Here is an 18,562-nt window from a genome sequence, read left to right on the forward strand (position 1 = left end):
CTACCCCTCCCTCATGGTGAACAGTTATCTGGCTCTGCCTGCCTTCCTGTGAACTTGGAAAATTGATTGGGCTAAACCCCCACTAAAATTCTCTGTGTCTCTTTGGGGTTGATAGTGGCTCAGAAGCAAAGATCTGCTGAGTGCTGAGGAAACCCCCTGCTGGGAACGTCCAACACTTAGACTCATATCACCTAAATTATCTGGCACATCCTCAGACGTGGAGACTCAAAGCCTTGCATTTTCCTCACATGCCTTTGACCCTTAGATAACCCAGCACTCCACTATTAGGGGTCTCAGTTTTGGGGGGTGTACTCCCTGATGGTCCTCTCAATAAACTACTCTGTGCAAAGTCATTTCTCTCAGTTTAGAGTTTGTCCTTTTGGGTTCATATGGAGGATCCAATTGGATCATTTGCAATATCATATCTGGAGCACCTCTTTCCCCATAACATTGATCTGTTCAGAAGGCGTGTATCTGTATATACAATATTTGCATTTCAAATTATGTGTTCAATTGGGATATGAGCATCAAAATTTTATTTCTTCTAAAAGGATTATTGGTGCTTTGGTGGTGGGAATGGGGTGCTAACATACACCTGAAAAGGTGTGAACCTGTATCCCTAAAAAATATACAGTGTTATAAAGCAGTGGATGGAACTTGAAATGCTAAGTGAAATAAATCAGAAAGAAAAAGATCAATATGGATGGTGTCACTAATATGTGGACTATAAAGTAACTAAATGAATAGTCGCAGAAAGACTAAAAAATATCAATTTGAGGACAACATAAAAGTGCTAATGTCTATAAGGTAGAGGCTAATATTTGATTTTTTTGAATTTAAGTGTATTGAAAAATAAAATATATTTTAAAGGAAGAATTCTTCTTGAAAAATAAAGAATCCCATTGCTTGATTACTTTAGCACTTAAATATCATTTAGGGTATCCTTTTGCAAACATATTGGCCTTGGATTCCTGCTTGAACTAATCAAGCATCCTCCAGCCTCCCTTCCCACCTCTATTGTTCTAAACACAGACATTTACACATTTCACCCACTCACTTCTTTCCTTTTTTAAATTTAATTTTTGAGTGAGATTTTCCCCAGGCCATTTACCCCAAATTTTCATTCTCCCAGACATTACATTTCTTAAACACATTTCTATTTTATTGTTTCATTATTAGCCATGAAAACTCTGTCTATATAATATACTTCTTATCTTAGTTAAAATCAGTCTATTTCCCAGAGTCTGAATAAATACTGTGAGGAGAGTGAGTTGTTTTTTTTTTTTTTTTTTTTTTCAGCACTTTGTTTCAGTGTTTGTAAAGTTCCTGCAATATGGTAAAGGTTGAATGGTATTTTTGAGTAAATGAATAAAATGTATCTATATCTCTAGACAGAATAATAATAATTCAACCTACATGTAACAATTTAAGCAATAAATTACTAATGCTTTGATGGGCCATTTTGTTTGATAACTAGACTTCACTAAATTAAACAAAAATATTCAAAAACAAGCAGAAAAACTGTCTTGATGGATGTCTCTCTTTGGGGCTTATCTATGTTTCTGATTTTATTGTTGTGATAAAATGAATTAAAGATGACAATAATTTGTGGACATACAGCCTTCACTACACAAGGGTGTTACCGATAGTGTTAGTGGTGTTAAGTGCAATAAAACTTGATTTTAAATGAGGTTCATCTGATAAATAAAGGAGTGAGAATATAGCAGATGATCATTTTCAAAATATTACTCTATCCAAATGCTGTAGAAGAAAAATAGTCAAGTGCTATTTTATTTTTTAAGATTTATTTATTTACGCATACAAGAGCTGGCGTACAGGCCAGAGGTATGAGGGGTAAGAGGATTCACCAAAGATAGAGTGGGGAACAGAACAGGCAGATTGACTGAAATACACTGCTGAGGGCAACAGCGGGCAGGACAGGAGAGGTCTGCTGCATCATGTGGGTCACCTCCCTGGCCAGGGATCCAACTAATGCTGCAATGGCTATGGATAGGATAACTTCCTAGGTTGCATCTTAACTCCTAGCTCCAACAAGGAGGCCCTCAAGTGCTGTTTTAAAGAAAGTAGTCAACATTCCGTGGTCAAAAACTAAATTGCATGGTCTTTCAGCTGCAGGAGAACTGGAGACATATCCTGGCCACTGTGGAAATAACAAGGAAGACATGAAGGAGTACTGGATTTTGTGGATGCTTCTCAGTCTCTAGCATGGTGCACAACACAGCGATCAGATGCAAGGGGGGAGAGTGAAGGGAATTAAGGAGAAAAATGCCATTCTTCAATTTACTTTAGAGAAAAGGATAATCCTTGAATGAAGAAAGTGAAGTGAACTAGCACTGAAAAAACAAAGAATATTTTATAAATTATTCCAGGATAATTTAAGCATAAGTCAGGATGGACTAAACAATGTGGGTAAAGGAGAGGGAGCATAACAAATGTCATATTTTTTAATGAGGTTGATTTTTATCTAGGGTAAATTTGAGAATCAAAGAAGAAGAAAATTCACTCTACCTTATCTTTCCTTTCATTTTTTAACTCTCATAATGTTATGTTCCTATTCACACCTTGACATAGAAAATTTGAGACTCAGTGTCCCATGTCTCCTTAGAGAAATTCTTTTTTCTTTCATATATAAACCCTGTAACTAATGATGAATTACATTCCTGACATCAACAGAGGGTCTTCGCAACAAACTAAATGATGGGCGTGGTCTAGAGATTTTCCAAGATATATTATTTGGGGTGAAAGAAATAGTCTTTTAAAAATTTGAAATTCACCATTCTCAGAGTTCATACACAGAACTGTGAACCCTTTATATAGATTCTCCCAGTAGAGACTTCTTGCTCTACACCCCAGAGATGAGAGGGTGGGGAGCCAGGGACAGAGGAGTGGCCAGGGGGCTGATGCTCCTCAGCACATATTCCTCAGAGAGAAGCTTCCAGGCATCACTAATCCAACTGGAGACAGCTGTGGTTATTTCCTAGTAAACACCTGATAAACAAATTATTGAGTTTAAGAATGAAGCAAGTCTTGGAGCAACCATGTCCCCAAAGTGGATAAGGGTCTATTTCCACCCACCTAAGGTGCACTGTTCATTTAAGTAAAGTATGAGTTCAAGGAAGAACAATAACAGCTGAATTTGTTGCAGATAATTCAAACCAGAAATATATACAATGAAAGACTATTATTTTTAAAAGAGCAACACAATGATTTCTTCATCATATAAAAAAGGTACGTGGCCATTATTTTAACCTGATTATTATAAATACACTTAAACTGTAAATAATGTCTTTCATTTCTCTAACAGTAAAGAAGATATAAAATGGAGATGAAATCAACTTGCTGTTGCAAATAGTTTTATATTGTAAATTTTACTTATTTTTTATATTAAATTTAAAATCATTATTCATCGAATGCTTTATAAAACTCATTGAACTGTGATTGAGAATGTGCAGTTGACATCACACTGCTGAGCGTTAAGTCACCTGGCTCAGACACAAGCTTCTTGACCTTGGGCAGGTTATTTAGACAAAACATGAATGCATTTGGACAAAGCATGAATAATAACATTACCTACTCAATTCAAAATTCAATAAATGAGAAAACACAGGTAAGGTTATTAAGAGTGTGGTTAACATATAATAAATGTTCACAAGTTGTTAATAAAAAAAGTTACAAATAACCATAATCTGTACAGGCAACAGCATACCACTTCTTGCCAAAAAATAAAACTGGTAAATGGAAAACTCAACTTCCCAGGTTGAAACTTCCCAATTTGCTTTATTGGATAGAACAGATCAATTACAGAAAAGAAAATAAAGTTATGTTGGGATATGCTTTTATATATATTAAATAGGATTTGAGTAGATATTTAATTTTCATATCTATAAAATGTCTACTTATATGTGCTTAAAATAAAAGAAACTGGGACCTCTCTGGTGGTGCAGGCAGTTGAGTGCAGCACTGTGAAGCTGTCCGCAGCCTCTGCAGTGCCAGTTGGCTACCCGCCAGTCTCTGAGCAACCCACATGGCACAGCAGACCTCTCCTGTCTCACCTGCTGCTCCCCTCAGCAGTGTATTTTGTCAGTCTGCTTGTTCTGTTCCCCACTCTGTCTCTGGTAAATCCTCTCACCCTCCTGCACATCTGGCCTGTGCCCCGGCTCTTGAATAAATAAAATAAATCTTAAAAAATAAATAAATAAATAAAAGAAACTGGTACAGATGAGAGAAAAATTATGGTTCATTCTGGGTTGTATCCACCAACATAGAATAATCTCCTCATTTAAAGTTCAGCATTACTGCCAAATTGCCACCTTTACATTCTTTCCTCTGCTAGATTGGGAAACATCTACTCTATGACTGGAAAAAAAGATGAATAAACTTCAAGATGAAATAAAAAGACTGTATGTTAAAATAATAAAGACAAATACAGTAAGTATGATAATGATCATATAACAATGCTTAATAAAATTACAATTGCATATATTAAGCTAAACTGTTAAAGAGATTCTACTGCTTACATCTCAAAACATCTTGAGTGGCATATTATTATTGTGTATATTTTCAAGCCAGGAAAAAACTCATAATTTGAATAGCAACATATTACCAGACTCTATCTAATTTTCATTTTATATCATTTAATATCAACTCCTTTGACCAGAGAAGTCTTTTCTTTTTTTTTTTAATAAAGATTTATTTATTTATTTATGCAAGCATTGGGTACAGTCAGAAGTGCGGGAGGGTGAGAGAATTTACCAGAGCCAGAGCAGGGGAGCAGAACAGGCAGACTGATGAAGTATACTGCTGAGGGGAGCAGTGGGCATGGCAGGAGAGGTCTGTCACACCATGTGGGACCCTCACTGGCAGCTGAGGATTGAACGGGCGCTGCAGAGGCTGTGGGCAGCTTCGCAGCCCAGCGCTCAATCACTGCGCCACCAGGGGAGGCCCCAGAGAGTTCTTTGGATGCCCTGATATCTGACACAATCTCAGAGTGGAGGTCACTTTCTTAGGAATGCGGCCCTCTTGTAAGACCAAGTAGTTCTCTCCACATAGCACTGCACTCTCTAGGGTGGTATCTGACTTTTCCAATGCTCTGTAAGCTCTGTAAATACATAACTGCACTCATATTATTTAACATTAGAGAAGACACACAATAGTTAAATGAAAAAAGGTGTGAAAAGAGGAGAAAATAAGGGACACATGAAACAATGGTACAGATGCAAGAGAACACTGGGGGCCTGCACCCACTTCAGTTGATAGAACTTATTTGAATCTAAGAAATCCTTAATTCTTGATCCCTTGTTGACGTTTGTGAATCATAGCAGAGATGATCCATGAGACAGCTTTTATCTTTATGGTGGGCTGTGAAGAATGAAAATCTCAATTCAGGATTCAGTGAACAGAAATGGAAGGAATTAAGGACTAGTGAGAACTAAGAAACAAAATGTAGAAATTATAATTTTTTTTTACTTGCTAGGAAGTTGGGGAGGGAAAGAGAAACTTGGTGCTTAGAGAAAGAAAGGGATATTGCATTCTTTAGAAAGTCAAGATGAATTTGGTATGGGAAGTAGAGATAGTTCTAAACTCATGACAACATAGATTTAGGACTATATGACAATTGTGAAAAAGGAAATTGCTTCACATCAATGGATGATACAAAGATTGAATGGAAACAATAAATTGATGTCTAGGATTCAGCGCAGTGCAGGAAAGACTGATTAGGCTAAATCTACACTGCTTTTAGCACTATATTTTTAATTCAGATAGAGATAATTAGAACATCTATTACACACAATATATATTATATTCATATTGTATTTTATTTATATACAATATGCATTATGTGTTAATTATATTACATGAAAGATGGCAGATAGAAAGATAACGTATGAGAGAGATATATATTCAAAAACTCCTACTAGAGATAGTAGTGTATACAGTAGCAGATTTTATATTTAGTTTGGTGTCATGTGTAAGTGTTATGATTAAATACTCTTACATATTTTCTTTTTCCTTTGTCAAATTACTTCCAAAATACATAAACTTATTTAATTACTTTTAAAGGGTTAAAATTTGGAATATTCTTAGAGGTATTCAAATTTTTGTTTTCTGTGGTAGACATGAGGCTGTGTTATAACAAATCTTACTTTATTTTACATTCTAGACTTTATGTGCCCATAAAACTTGCTATGGAGCGTTATTTCTGATACAAATAACTGGTGAGTGGCCCATGTTGGCTGAAGTGGACCAGGTGGTAGAGTCTTACTGATCACCTTTCTCTGGGTTACCTGAAAGTAAGTAGAGGAGAAATATCAAATGCAGCATGCAAGAATCATACAAACTGATTTTAAATTAAAAGGTGCTTAAGCAGAAAAATTAAAATAAAAAGGAACTAGAGACCAAATTTATTAGGAAAGAGAAACATTTCTTCTTAGAGAAGATCCACTTAGAGCTGTTTGAGAATCTTCCTGACATGCATTGGTTTTATTTTATTGTTGTCTAATTTGCCTTATTTCCATGAATCCATACAGCTAAATACAAATAGGAGGAACAGAGTTTCTGTTTCTACATACTGGTGTTTCAGGATACTGGTTTGGAAATATGTTGCCAAAAATATGAAACAAACAGTTAAGAAAACTGGATGTCTATTCTGAGTCAGTGTATTTGAAATCATTTATATAATATGTCCCCATTTGAACTGGGCCAAAGGGGTTGAATTGACTTTGAACCTTGAAATCATTTTGCTAATAGATGGAATGCATAGGACAAAATTTCCAGCTGCGGAACCACACCGCATTGGTGGAATTCATCCTGATTGGGTTTTCCGATGTCCCTAACCTTCAAGGATTTCTTTTTGGTTTATTTCTGATACTCTATATCTTTATTCTTATGGGAAATAGTCTCATTGTCATAATAACTAAGGTTGATCCCTCACTCCAGACCCCGATGTATTTCTTTCTTGGGAATTTTTCCTTTTTGGAAATATGTTACGTTTCAGTTACTCTCCCCAGATTATTAGCAGATCTCTATAGACATTATGGAAATATTTCATTTGTGGCCTGTGCTATTCAAACGTATTTCTTTCTGATGTTTGGAGACACTGAATGCTTTATTCTCACTGCCATGGCTTATGACAGGTATGTTGCTATTTGCAATCCATTACTCTACCCTGTCATCATGAACAGTAGACTATGTATACAATTGGCAGCTGCCTGTTGGATCATTTCCATTCCAATACAAATAGGGTTTATCTCTCAGATCTTCTCTTTACCCTTCTGTGAATGCAACCATTTGGATCACTTTTTCTGTGATGCACCTGCAGTTGTTAAGCTTGCTTGTGGGGATGTCTTCATGACTGAGATGTTGATGTATGCAATCACTGCCTTAGTCGCCACTATGCCTTTTCTATTGATTATTGGATCTTATGTGAAAATAATCTCCACCATCCTGAAACTACCATCAGCAACTGGGAGAGCCAAGGCCTTCTCAACTTGTTCTTCCCATCTCATGGTTGTGACTTTATTCTTTGGATCAGGCATCATTGTTTATATGAAACCTAAGTCCACTCACTCAACAGGAATGGACAAATTCCTCTCTCTTTTTTACACTATCTTGATACCAGTGTTTAACCCCATTATATACTGTCTGAGAAACAAAGATGTTATGGTTGCATTGGGAAAATTCCTACAGAAATGGATTGTGCCATGACTCACAAACATAACTTCTTAAAACTTATCTCTTATCATAGTCTCTATTTGGTTTTTCTCTAATTTTGCTAAGAATCTGAATTATCCTGAATGAATGATTTCATATTTTTATCTCAAAAAACAAATTCAGTTGTGTATTTTCAGAACAGATTAATCCCAAACTTTATCCAAGATATGGTAATATCTGTACAATATCTGGTTGTTGCTACTTTCTGAACATTTAAGAATATTATCTACAATTTCATTTTCACTAAAACAATCACTTATCTCTATAACTCCAGAAGCAAAATATTGACTGATAAATAATAGAAAACTAATGTTCGTTGTTAGACTGTAAAGATGACTAATAGCACAAGTTTAACTATAGATGTTAGATGTGATTCTGCTCAAAGTCTGCATTTACCCATACAAAACGTAGTAAAGAAAAGAAGGTTTGGAGCCCGACAATATTAAGGTAGTTAACTTATTAAAGAAGTTGATATTCCATCTGCTTTTATTGATGATTCCTCAGTTAATTACCTAATGATGAACAAGCATATGTGAAAGGGGCCATAGTATTTTAGCTCAAGTATTGAGTCTTTCTACAGAATCCAAATTAATTCCCTTCAATAGGCTCTGCATAGTACTTAACATTTAATCATTATCAGACTTCCAGATGTCAAGGTATATTACAAAGCTATATTAATTAAACAAGTATGGTACTTATAAACATAGGCACTAAGTCCAATGAACAAGAACTCGGAAATAAACCTACACCATGCTTCAATAATATTTGACAATGGAGCCAAGAACATGCAATAAGGAAGAATAGTTTCTTTAATAAATGTGGCATATAAAAAAAAATGAAATTGTATTCAATGTATTTTACATGCTACAAAAGTATCAGTTCCATTTGGGTTAAACTTAATAACATATATACTATAAATATCCTGGAAGAAATCATGAGGAAAAGCTTAATAACTTTGCTTATGGCAAAGTAATTTTGATCTGATACTTAATGCAAGAAGCAATAGCTAACTCAACCAGTGGGGCTATATATATTACAGTAAATTTTTGTTGCACAGCAAAGGGAAGCATCAAGAAAATGAAAATGAAATCTGAAAAAAGGGGTGAAATATATTTGCAGGACATATATCCAATAAGAAGTTAATACCCAAACCATAAGATATCATAATTCAATAGCAAAAATAAAATCAATAATCCTAAATAATCTAACAAAAAATAAGTACCCAAATAGAAATTTATTAAAAGACAAGCAAAAGACTGACAGATATATTAAAATACGCTTGATATCATTAATCATCAGGTAAATGCAAATCAAAATCCAAGTGTGGTATCTTTACACCTGGAAAGATTTTTATTATCAAAAATACAAGCCATAACAAATATTGACAAGCTTGTAGAGCAGAGAGATAACTTTTGAAGTCCTGAACACTATTGGAGGGAATGTAGATTGGTAGAACCAGTAAGAAGAAAAAAATGGAGAGTTCCTCAGAAAATATAAAATAGAACTACCTTATATCCTAACAATCATGCTTCTGGGATATAGTCAAAGGAAATAAAATGAAATTCTTAGAGAAGATATCAAACTCCTATGAATCTTGCAACATTATTCATAATAGCCAAGATTCGGAAACAAAACAGGTGTCCACCGATGGATGAAAGAATAAAGATGATTGGACATATTCTACGTACCGTGAAAATTACTCAGTCTGAAGAAAAAAAGGAAACCCTACCATTGTTGACAGCATGGGTGAAAACAGAGGACAAGAAGATAAGTGAAGTGAACCAGATACAGAGAAGTGCTATGTGGCATCTATGTGGGATATAAACAGATGTAAACTCACACATGTCACCTTGCAGGGTGGCAGCATTGGGAGTGGCACCAGATTCAGGAAAAACTACTCAAAGTCCAAGTTTCAAGAGAAAGAGAGATCTAGAAGGGCTACATCTCTGGAGATACAGTGCAACCACCCCAACCCTCACCCCCCAGTCTTACATTTGTTTGGTATCATAATAGTCTGGCACAAACTAGGGAGTAGTGAAGAGGGGCTGTTGCCTGGGAGTTACCACTGTTGCTGCTGATCAAAACATTCTCTCTCCAATAAATGTTTACACTTAACTTCCTGTCAAGGTGTTCTAGTTTGTTATGCTAATCTGGCCATAAAGTCTGCCTGCTGTTTTCAGCAGGTATCCTCATATCAAGACTTTTGTCCTGGTGAGAGGCCACCTGTCTGACTCTACATTTTAGCATGACCAGCAGAAACTCTGCACACAGAGCAAAATTCCAATAATAAGGGGGGCTGGGGAATCCACATATACAGAGAACAAAACAGTGGCTGAGAGATGGAGTGGAGTAGGAAGGTGTTTACAAGGCTACAAACTAACTATGACAAGGTGAATGAGTTCTGGCTATCTAATGTGCTACGTGGTGACTATAATTATTATTCTGCATTGTGAAGGTGAAATCTGCTAGTGTTACAGGGCAGCCCTGATATTGAACGGGTTGCCTGGCTGTGGGTCCTCACCCATGTGCTTAAAAGGGACTTATTAATACTCCACTACAGGCATACACAAAAGTTTAATAAAAGGTTTATTTACAAGGGAAAAGGAAATAAGGAAAATGTACAACTCAGGGAGAAAACAGGGAAATAAAGTCTTTAATGCGTCCTACCCGATTCGAGGACCTGGAAACCCAAAAAAGCACTATCAGAGCTGGCCGGACGCTGCAAGCTAGCGGAGAGCCAAAATGGGGGAAACCCTCCAAAGCCCATGTGTCTGGCTTTATACCAACCTGGCTGCTTAACCCCACCCTCAGGTCCCAGACACCTTCTCTTTGGTGGTGATGGGATTTGGAGTTCCCAGTGTCTTCGGCTTTGGCCTGGGGTGGGGGTGGAATCCACAAAGCCTGTATGGAATTAGCTTTAGGACATCCTTTTCCCCCTAACACTAGCAGAGGACGGGTTACACATTCTCAATCAAACATTAAAAGAGACAGCTAGGTGAAGTGATCTGTGTGTTAATTAACTTGATTGTGATGATCAACTATTTCAATTACAAGACCTAAATCACATATTAATACTAACAGCAACATGGTTGGAAAATAATCCCAGCTACTATGGCAGCAACAAAAGAAGAAATAAAGGAGAATGAAAGGTTCGGCATGGTAAAGAAAAGGAGAGTCAGGCTAAATTTCTCAAAGGAAGGGAAAATTTATTTGCCCCGGGCAGACCTCACAGACCAAAGGTGGGGGTCAGTGAAGCAGTGCCCATTGTGGGGAGAGATGTCCCTTTTATAGGGTGAGGAGAGGTTAGGCAGGAAAATTGGGTTAGCAGGGGGGGAAACAAGTTTAGGCGGAACAAAGTTGTTTTTCATGGAGCCGAGTTGTTTTTCTCCTGTATATGGCTTCAGTTTCGGTTTGATGGTATTGTAACAGGGTGGTCCCCAGGAAAGGGGGAGGTTCCAGGTTTCCTGCCCCACCCAAAAGGAGGGTGGAGCTGAGCAGAGAGAGAAGAGGCTGCAGAGGAGACTGAGGAAGGAAGGAAGCAGGATGGAGCCAGAAGGAGACCTGGAGGAGGGGCATGGAGTCCAGAGACACGTGAAGAAACTGTGCTTGCCTTTTGGTCGTGGGCTGGGTAACACAGATGTGGGTGAGAGACCCATGGGGAGGTGACAATGGCGGTTTTTGTCTTGATTTTGATTTTGCTCTTTTCCCTCCATACTTGTGTGGTTGTTTCTGATGCTCTTCTGTGGGTCCCCACTGGAAGATGCTTTAGACCTGTGGCAGGCTTCAAGGCCTTGCTCTGGGCCAATCCTGCTTGGGTGGACTTTTACCCATGAGGGGACGGGTAACTTTGGGTGCTTGATTTAGAAACTATATTCTTTGTCTTTTCTGTATTGTATTGTTTCCTAATTGTATTAAAGTTCCTTCCCATTAAATTCTCATATGTTTTGTGTTGATGTGGCAGATGGCAGAACCCATTTAGAATAGGCAGGTTTGCCGGGTTTGGGCTGCCCCTCTCCCTGCCCTGTAACAGAATCAGTGGTACTGGTATCAGGGCCACCTTGTCTTTTTCTATGTGGGCTTCCTCATTCCTGGCCCCTGCATCGACCTTTCAGAAAATTGAATTTTCTAGAAACTTGTCAGTCTCTACCATAGTGCACAATCCAATTATGAGATTCCAGAATAGTAAAGAAAATTCAGGGGAAATTGGAATGATTCAATTTACTTTATAGAAGAAATATTATATTTGAATTAAGAAAGTGATCAATAGATGTGATATAGTAGTAAGAATATTTTTAAAAAGAAATTCAGGTTCAATTCAGCATAATTTGATGATTGATTAGATAATGTGGTAAAGGAGAGGGAGAATGATAAATGTACTTTTTAAAGTGGCTGGTTTATGTAAGGTAAATTTGAGACTCAAAACAAAAGAAAATATATGGGTATATATCTATGGAAACCACATGACAAACTCACAGTATAATTGATGGAGGACAAGGATAGAAAAATCTGGAAAGGAAGCACCACAATATCAGAACCTGGCTCACAATGCCAGAATATGGAGGTGGGGGTAGAAGTATTAACACAGCCATTAACCCAGTTACAGGAACTAAGATCCTTAGGCACAAATGCCTAGATCACAAAGGCCAAGACCCAAGCAGCTATCAGACTGCTGTAGGGGGTGTCAGGAGCACAGGCCTGAAGGTGAAAATAGGTAGATTTAGGGACATTGTAGAAATCTCACAGCTTTCAAATTCTACATAATTTATACAAAATCAACAACAAACAAACCAGTCCACAAAGTAGTGAGCCTCTCCCACAGAGAAGAAGGCATTATCAGTGCAGTCTCTACACTGGCAGGGGGCAGCAGTCCTTCTGCCCACCTGTGCCTATCCAGGGCCTCCTTTTCGCCAACTCTGTCCCTCTGCAGGGCAGCAGCCTTCATGCCTGCCCATGACCTGTACCATGCCAGGACTTCTCTTCACTGACCTCCCTCAGCAGAGGCAGCTCTCCTCAAGGCCTCCCGCCTGCGACCATGCAGGCCCCTCTCAGCAAACCTGTCCCTTTCGGGGCAGCTCTTCCTGCCGGCTTGTGTCTATGCCTTTTGGATACAACTAACATCTCTGTCCTGGAGAAACTCACCTTGGCTCTAGCTGTATCTGGTGAAAGGGGAGCTCTGGTGAAATTTTTCCCAGAGTGAAACCAAGGACCCCGCTCTCCAAACCTATTAACTCCAAAAACCACATCATAATGGCACACAGTATATATACTTCTTCATATCTGATCCTGGCCTTTATCTTCTCCCACATAGATTATTACAATCACCTTCCAAGTGTTAGGGGGAAAAGGATGTCCTAAAGCTAGTTCCATACAGGCTTTGTGGGCTCCACCCCTGCCCTAGGCCAAAGCCAAAGACACTGGGAACTTCAAATCCCATCACCACCAAAGGGAAGGTGGCTGGGACCTGAGGGTGGGGTTAAGCAGCCAGGTTGGTATAAAGCCAGACACATGGGCTTTGGGGGGGTTCCCCCATTTTGGCTCTCCACCAGCTCACAGCGTCCGGCCAGCTCTGAGAGTGCTTTTTGGGTTTCCAGGTCGGCAGATCGGGTAGGACGCATTAAAGACTTTATTTCCCTATTTTCTCCCTGAGTTGTACATTTTCTTTATTTCCTTTTCCCTTGTAAATAAACCTTTTATTAACCTTTTGTGTGTGCCTGCAGTGGAGTATTAATAAGTCTCTTTTAAGCACATGGGTGAGGACCCACAGCCAGGCAACCCGTTCAATATCGGGGCTGCCCTATAACACAAGTAAATTTAATGCTTCTGCTCTTGTCCAAACTAACTATATTGTGTTCTTATTTCATCCTTTCTTTCACTGACCTTTCACTTCTTTCTAACAATGTGGGAAAAAATACAATATGTGGAATTATTAATTTAATTTGGGGAAATTATAGAAGTCAAGTGTACATTATTGAGTCTCTAATTATTGAGCCCCAAAATGTACTGTATAGATGATGCCAAATTTAGGGCTAAATGTTTAAAATTAACAAGACAAAGTCAGAGCTGAGAAGTTTCTAATGGGGAGAATGTCAACACCCTTGGGTGGGGCAGGGAACCTCCCCCTTTCCTGGGGACCACCCTGTTGCAAACATGGAAGAAAAGCTAAAATACCATACAATAAGGTCCACAGGAAATTATCCTGGAGGGATATGAGATTGTCGCATTGATAATATTCACCTTTTTTGCAGGAATAACAGGTCACATTTCATACAATGTAATGTGTAGACTCAGTCTAAAGGATGAACAGGAGTCTAACATAAAACATTGTGACCAGACTAGAGGGGCAGTTAGTGTGTCAGATGAAAATATAGAGCACAGTATTTCATATAGTTAGATACTTAATGATGATTAACAAATAGAGAAAAATGAATGCATGAGATCGTTGCAGAAATAAATTATAGCCTTTTACCCAGGCAGGGGAAAAACAAGCGGTACTTCAGGAATGGTGAGGTCAGGAGAAGCTTTATTACTCACGCATGAGGTCTCAGACCTGGGTAGTCCCATAAGGTCTGAGCACCAGTCTGGGGACAAAGGGTCTCTTTTATACACAACCATCTCACATTGCTAACATTTGTTAGTTAGCATACACATTCTTGACACAGGAAAAGGGGAAAGATACAGATCTTTGAGGATGGCCTGGAAGATCAATCAGCCTAGCAGGCTGTCAGACCTTGTTTAGATATGCTTATTAAGAAAGCAAACTTGTTATTTACTTTACATTTCCAGGTCTATGACTCTTTAACAGGGAAAGATTTCCTTTTCTTAGCAGTTCCCTTTCAACTTAAAGATAAAATTCACTCTATCACTTTTAAAGCCCACACAATGTTATTTTCAGTCATATCTTCTTAGTTAATAAAACTAGAGACTCTGTACATTTACCTCTTGTCCAAATTCATTTTCCTTTTAATATAAATTCTGTAACTAATGATAAATCATACCCTTATAACAACAAATGGGATGGCGTGTGAGTTCTAGACTTTCCAAGTTACAGTCTATGAAGTAAAGAAATTGTGTCTTAAAAAATTGAAATATAGTCTCCTCAGATTTCACTCATAGTTTTAGTCTTAGGTTAGACTATGTACTCCTACAGCCTCTCCCAATGGAGACTTAGTCTACTCCCCTGAGAAGACAGGATGGGGAGGCAGGGACAGAGAGTGGCCAGGAGTTAATGCTTCTCAATTCATGTCCCCCAGAGGGAGAAACTCCAAAGCTCTGCCTCAGTTATTTCCTAGTTAAAACCTCATAAACAGACCTCTGAGTTGAAAAATACAACATGATTTGAAGCACAAAGTCCTCACAGTGAATGGGACACTATTTCTGACCAAAGATGCACTGTTTTTTTAAGAAAAATATGAATTCAAGGGAGAAAAATGATAGCTGAATTTGTTACTTTATGAATGCAAACTCAAGTTTATATGGCAGAACACTTTATTCTATATAAAAGAGCAGCTCAGTGATTTCTTCACAATATGAAAAAGGTGAGCAGCAATTATTTTACCCTGCTTGTTCTATCATAGTGTATTTTTTTTCTAAAGGTTTGTTTATTTTAGGACCTCCTGGTGGTGCAGGCGGTTGAGTGCAGCGCTGTGAAGCTGTCCGCAGCCTCTGCAGCATGGGTTTTATCCCGGCCAGATAGCGAGAATCGCACATGGTGCAGCAGACCTCTGTTTTCTCTACCGCTGCTCTCCTCAGCAGTATGTTTCATCAGTCTGCCAGTTCTGCTCCCCACTCTGTCTCTGGTGAATCCTCTCACCCTCCCGTACATCTGGCCTGCGCCCCAGTGCTTGTATAAATCGTTTTTTTTTTTTTTAATGATTTATTTATTTTATACAAGCACCAGGGTACAAGCCAGAGTAGCGGGAGGGTGAGAGAATTCACTAGAGAAGGAGCAGGGAGCAGAACAGGCAGAAGGACCGAAACACACTGCTGGAGGGAGCAGCAGGCGACTGGAAAGTTCTGCCCTGCCATGTGGGCATCTCCCTGGCCGGCGCGTAATTGACCTGTGCTGCAGAGGCTGTGGACAGCTTCACAAGGCTGTGCTCAACCTGCTGCGCCATTGCAGAGGCCCTCATAGTGTATTTTTTAATAGTGTATTTTTTTAATATCAATAAACAATAGTAACTGAAAACACACTTTCCTTTTGCCAAAAAATTCGTTTGTCAGAATCATCTTTTTAACAAGAAACAGAAATTGTAAGTGATCAACTTTCATTTTTATAACCGTAAAGAATATATAAAACGCAGATGAAATCAACTTGCTATTGTGAAAAGTCTTATATAATGTAGTTTAACTCATACATTTCAGAATATTGCATTCAAAATATCATTTCTGGTTGAATGTTTCGTGAAAAACAGTGAGTTTTGATTAAAATATGGAGACTTATCACACTGCTCAAATTGAAGTCACTTTGGTCAGAAACCAGGTTCCTGACACTCTGTGTCTTGGGTACTTATGCAAAATGGGAATGCTAACAGTGCCTACAGAATTCAGGTGCATTAATGAGGGAAAACAGGTAAAATATTAACAGCATGGCTTTAATATAATAAATGTTCAAAAATGAATAATAATAATAATAATAATAATAATAATAATAACTTTCAAATAACCAGGCTTTCTACATTTCACAGGTATGCCCGGTTCTGTTACAAGAAAATTGTTAGAGGGAAAGCTCAACCTCCCATTTTAAAACTACCAAATGTTGTGATTTTTAATGGAGAGTGTCGATCAAATTCAGAAAAAGAAATTTTTAGAAAGTTATTTCAAGATAAGCTTTCATATATTAAATAATATTTGAGTTAGTCTTTTTAAATTTTGTTTGTATTTTTATAATATGTGTACTACTGTCATGTGCTCAGAATTCAGAAAATCTGCTGCAGTTCAGAGTAAAACCAAATGTAAAATACTAATATGTTAAAGTGGTTTTCTCCAGGCATTGCTAGTGGTTTGTATCACTGAACATAGTATTTTTAAACACAGTATTGTAACAAATTACTCCCCTGTACATTTTTTCCTCCTAGATTGGGAAACATCTAATCCAGGACTTGATAAAAAAAGAGCAAACTTCAAGATAAAACAAAAAGAATATGTAAAAATAACAATGACAAATACAGTAAGAATGATAATGATTAATTAACAATACTGAGTAGTACTACAAGTGCATCTTTTAAACCGGTCTAATAAATAGATTATGCTTCCTGCATAACAAAATACACCATTAGATATTATTATTACTGTGTATATTTTCAACAAGGAAAATGAAGCTGACAATTAAAAGGATGTATAACATAGAATTTAGATAAAAATATATCTAAATTTCATTTTAAGTCAATGAATTTCAAGTTCTTTGTTTGTGGGGAGTCATCTGGGCATGATTGTTGAATCAGTGTGAATCATTTCCAACTACCCATCAGCAGGTATTTATAACCCACTTGCCTTGTAAGCACCGGAGAGTTTGATTTATAGATATATATTTGGTTTATAGACATGAGTGAGGATATGCGGGCAGATTTTTTGCAAAATAATTTTTATCCCCTTTCTTTAAAATTGAAAATACCAACATAATTCTGTAATGCCTTGATATCTGACAAAAATCTCAAGAGTATTGAGTATTGTCACTTCCCTTGGAATGTGACACTCCTGTAAGGCCAGGTAACTCTCTTCACTTAGAACTGCACTTTCTAGGGTGACATCTGACTTCCCCAACTGACTTCACCACTGTAGGCTCTCTAAAGACATAACACAGCTCATATTAAGCACCATTATATTTCAATATCCTTAAAACTTTCAACACTTTGTATTTTATAGTTACTTAGTATTTATCCACAATAAACTACCGTCATTGGTTGGCTACCTGAAACATTTATGAAACATTTTGGGTCACTGAAAATCCAATTATTTTCCTTATCTTTGTATTTCATTCAGTGTAGCTTCTAAAGGAAAACAAAATATTTAGGTAAGTTACCATAAATCTTCAAAGTTTGAGAAGATTTAATGCAGAAAATTTAATGCAGAAAATTTTGAAAGACCTAGAAAATGAAGGTACAGATAAATGTAAACATTCAAGAGCAGACTATGGGGACTGCCTTAATTTCTGGCTATAGAACATTTATTTTTTGTTTAAGACATCCCAGGTCCTTGATTCTTCTGTTTAACGTTGTGAGTAACAAACACAGATGTGTCCAAGACACATTTACCTTGGGGGTGGGTGCTCCATGAGAAGTAAAAGTCAGGATTCAGGATTTGACAAATAAAGGAGGAAAGAATTTAACATTAGAGAACCAAGAAACAAAATGTAGAGATTATAATAGTTTCATTGATTTGCTATATGGGCAGAAAGAGGAACTTATCTTAGAAGGAGAGAGTCGTATTCTACAGAAATTTAAGATGAAGTAGATTCGGAAAATGGCAGTAGTTCCAAACACATGACAATGAATTTAGGAATAGGTGACAATCTATGAAAAAGATCACTGTTGCATATTAATAAATACACCAAGATTGGATGGAAACAATAAAAATTAAAGTCTAAGACTCAGCACAGTGTAGGATTACAGAACATAACTTGATTTAAAGATGCTTTTTTTTTTTTAAGAAAAATATTTATTTATGCATACAAGAACAGAGGTATAGGCTAGAAGTGAAGGGAGTGAGAGGATTCACCAGAAAGAGTGGGGAGAATACAGGTAGATCTACTGAAATACACAACTGAGTGGAGCAGTAGGTGAGACAGGAGAGGTCTGCTGCACCAAGTGGGTTAGCTCCCTGCATGGGGATTGAA

The 18,562-nt window shown here is 37.5% G+C and overlaps 1 protein-coding gene across 1 annotated transcript; it reads left to right on the top strand.

Annotated features, from left to right (window-relative positions):
* Window positions 1-6,768: 6,768 nt before the first annotated feature.
* On the top strand, window positions 6,769-7,725 carry LOC311169101 (olfactory receptor 10AG1-like; the record flags this gene model as incomplete). The annotated part of the gene is made up of 1 exon (XM_084230820.1): window positions 6,769-7,725. One exon carries the CDS (start codon window positions 6,769-6,771, stop codon window positions 7,723-7,725), a length of 957 nt encoding a protein of 318 aa, XP_084086946.1.
* Between the last annotated feature and the right edge of the window lie 10,837 nt (window positions 7,726-18,562).

The sequence above is a fragment of the Talpa europaea genome (genome assembly GCF_964194135.1).
Source record: "Talpa europaea genome assembly, chromosome: 1".
In the NCBI taxonomy this organism is placed as follows: Eukaryota; Metazoa; Chordata; class Mammalia; order Eulipotyphla; family Talpidae; genus Talpa; species Talpa europaea.